This window comes from Chenopodium album, chromosome 20 (assembly GCF_948465745.1).
Source record: "Chenopodium album chromosome 20, dcCheAlbu1.1, whole genome shotgun sequence".
NCBI classification, from domain to species: domain Eukaryota; kingdom Viridiplantae; phylum Streptophyta; class Magnoliopsida; order Caryophyllales; family Amaranthaceae; genus Chenopodium; species Chenopodium album.
Genome location: NC_137853.1, coordinates 31,287,416 through 31,290,385, shown reverse-complemented (window position 1 = coordinate 31,290,385; position 2,970 = coordinate 31,287,416). Strand labels below are relative to the sequence as shown.

General features: G+C 36.4%; 1 protein-coding gene across 1 annotated transcript; it reads left to right on the top strand.

The window, feature by feature from the left end:
* The first annotated feature begins 365 nt into the window (after positions 1 to 365).
* On the top strand, positions 366 to 2,220 carry LOC145599364 (7-deoxyloganetic acid glucosyltransferase-like). The gene is made up of 2 exons (XM_081655756.1): positions 366 to 905; positions 1,271 to 2,220. The coding sequence occupies exons 1-2, from the start codon at positions 407 to 409 to the stop codon at positions 2,218 to 2,220; spliced, it is 1,449 nt and encodes a 482-aa protein (XP_081511882.1). The 5' UTR covers positions 366 to 406.
* The last annotated feature ends 750 nt before the right edge of the window (positions 2,221 to 2,970 follow it).

Genomic DNA, 2,970 nt, shown 5'->3' with positions numbered 1-2,970 from the left:
TAATTAGATAAGTAAAACCGTGCATTGCACGGGACTTAAACTAGTTAAATTAATATATACTAATTTAAACCTGATTAGTTAATACAACCGGTGCATTGCACATGCTAAAGTTATCAATCCGGACATAACAATGGTTAGACCGTTAGACTAATATAAACTAACTGCCCAACGAGGGCCACGAGCCTGACCAACTATTCCTTTTATTTTCTTCGTAAACTAAATCTGTAAACAATATTCGTTTTTCAAAATTTGAGATGCCGCGTTTCTCTCGAGGAACCAATACTCTTCTATCCAACTATATAATACATATATATATCCCACAACTACTTTATATATTTATACACCCAACATAGCAAATATATCAATCTAAATTCCAAGACCAAAAATATTGTAAGTAGTACCAAAAATGGAGCACAAATCATATCCTACACCTCATGTTTTAATCTTTCCAGTCCCATTGCAAGGCCATTTAACCCCAATGCTAAACTTAGCAGAAATTTTATGCCTAGCAAATCTTAAGGTAACCTTCCTAAACACAACCTACAACCAAAAACGACTTACCAAGTACACTGACATCGAAGCTCGTTTTGGCCGCTATTCAGGGTTTACCTTTAAGACGGTACCTGATGGGCTTCCAGATGACCACCCACGATCTGGTGATAAAACCAAGTTGAGAGAAATGTTTGCCGCGTTGGCACTAAGTGTTAAGCCACTTCTGAAGGAAATTTTTGTAGGAAAAGATGAAGTTACATGTATAATATTAGATGGATGGATGGGCTTTGTTAATGATGTAGCTAATGAGGTAAAGTTACCGGTGATTACATTTATGATTCCTGGTGCAAACTTCATTTGGACTCTTCAATGTTTACCAAAGCTGATTGAAGCAGGGGAATTACCCTTCAAAGGTAAATTAACCTCTACATGCTAATTTTTAAAGCAGTTTAGAGTCCTAAAATGTTGCAGTTACATATTAGAATCCAAAAATATATAGAGTGTTGGACTAAATTGATTAAAAAACATAATTAATTAAAAAATATTGTACAGTCGACATAATTTTAATTCATGTTTGAATGATTTTAATAAAAAAAGAAAAAATTAAAAAATGTTCGATCAAATATTAAAAAAGGAAAAAATCAACCGATAGCATTTAACAATAGTGATGGTCATAATAAGGATGACCAGTAGAAACATCCAATCCTCATTATAACTTTTTTTGTAACTTCCTAATGGCTTTAATTCTCTTTCTATGAATTACAATGAACAATAATAGATGAAGATATGGATCAACTAGTAAAGAATGCACCTGGGATGGATAGCTTCCTCCGGTATCGTGACCTTCCCAGCTTCTACCGAGACAAAGACATATCTGTCTTACGTAAACATCAAGACCGATTCAACAGCGAGATGCAACGAATCAAGCAAGCCCACACCTTTATTCTCAATACATTTGAGGATCTGGAGGGTCCGATACTCTCTCTCATCCGTGAGCACTGTAGAGGTGTTTACACCATAGGCCCACTACATGCTCACTTAAAATACAGACTCAACCCGAAAGAAACAACACTGTCCAACACCTCCTCTAGCGACTTGTGGGAAGTTGATCGAAGTTGCATTTCGTGGTTGGACCAAAAGCCGGACAAATCTGTTGTCTATGCAAGTTTTGGTACCATTACTACCATCACAAAGGACCAGATGATGGAATTTTGGGCAGGACTAGTGCAGAGTAAGAAGTACTTCCTATGGGTCATAAAGTCTGATATCATTACAGGAAGTGGCTTAGATAGTCCAGCCCACGATGACCTTGTGAAAGGAACCAAGGAGAGAGGATGCATAGTGAGCTGGGCTCCCCAGGAAGAAGTATTGGCTCACCGTGCTGTTGGTGGGTTCTTCACCCATAGTGGAAGGGGATCGGTGTTGGAAAGCATAGTGGCTGGGGTGCCAATGCTTTGTTGGCCTTACTTTTCTGATCATCTGGTGGACAGCAGATTTGTCAGTGATGTCTGGAAGATTGGCCTCGATATGAAGGATACATGTGATAGTAAAATAGTGGAGAACATGATCAAAGATCTTATGGAGAGAAAGAAGGACGAGCTGGGAACATCAGTGTCTAAACTCTCACATTTAGCAAAGAAGAGCATAAGTGAAGGGGGGTCTTCATATTCAAATCTTGACCAGTTAATCGAGGAAATAAAAGGGATGACCAAGAAGGAGGAGCATTAGATATCATCCCCCCAATGAAGAAATAGGGTTGATGTGAAGGAATAGGGTGGTAAATGATGTTTGGTGTACTAGACAGTTGTTAGTCCTGTTCTTAATTTCTTGAAATAATTTGGTAAGAGTTCTACACGGTTTTGCTAATCCATTAAGGAATAGATTTTACGTGTAGAAAGAATAAGTAGTTTGTTATTGTTAGAGATCATGGTCTGTTAAAAGTTTAATTTCTATGTAATTTAGGATTCTTTGTTGTTAGATTATTTTATGATTCATGTTGCATATATAAAGGGCTTTAAGATGTTATTATTTTATATAAGCATGGCTGAATTACCAGAATGCCTGTCCAAAAAAAAAATAAAAAAATAAAAAAAAAACGTAAGATGCTTATTCTCCCAATGTAGCATTTGCAGGTAGGTTTATAATTTGGTCTATTTCATCAAATTGTTTTAGACGAGGCTCAAAGTGGCTAATGAAAAAGAGGTTTTGTATTTAAATGGTTAAGGAAAATATTACGGCTACAAAGGTTACCTCCAATCATTGGTATACCTTTTGCTTAATTCAACGATTTTTTTTTTTTTTCGAAATAAAATGATCATATGCAAGAAAATAAATACTCATATTATGGAATGATGGAGGGCAAAAGAGACACATAATGAAAGGATAAAGGGGACCTATGCTAGACTTATTAGGGAGGAAAGGGGTTAAAACAAAAGGAAGAAAAAAAGTCATAAAATCTTAAAGCTCAAGCTCGCCTCA

Bases quoted from the DNA above. Each gene is read 5' to 3' on its own strand.
- LOC145599364 (XM_081655756.1), top strand. From the start codon at position 407: ATGGAGCACAAATCATATCCTACACCTCATGTTTTAATCTTTCCAGTC. The intron at 906-1,270 runs GTAAATTAACCT...GAACAATAATAG, and splicing joins AGGGGAATTACCCTTCAAAG to ATGAAGATATGGATCAACTA.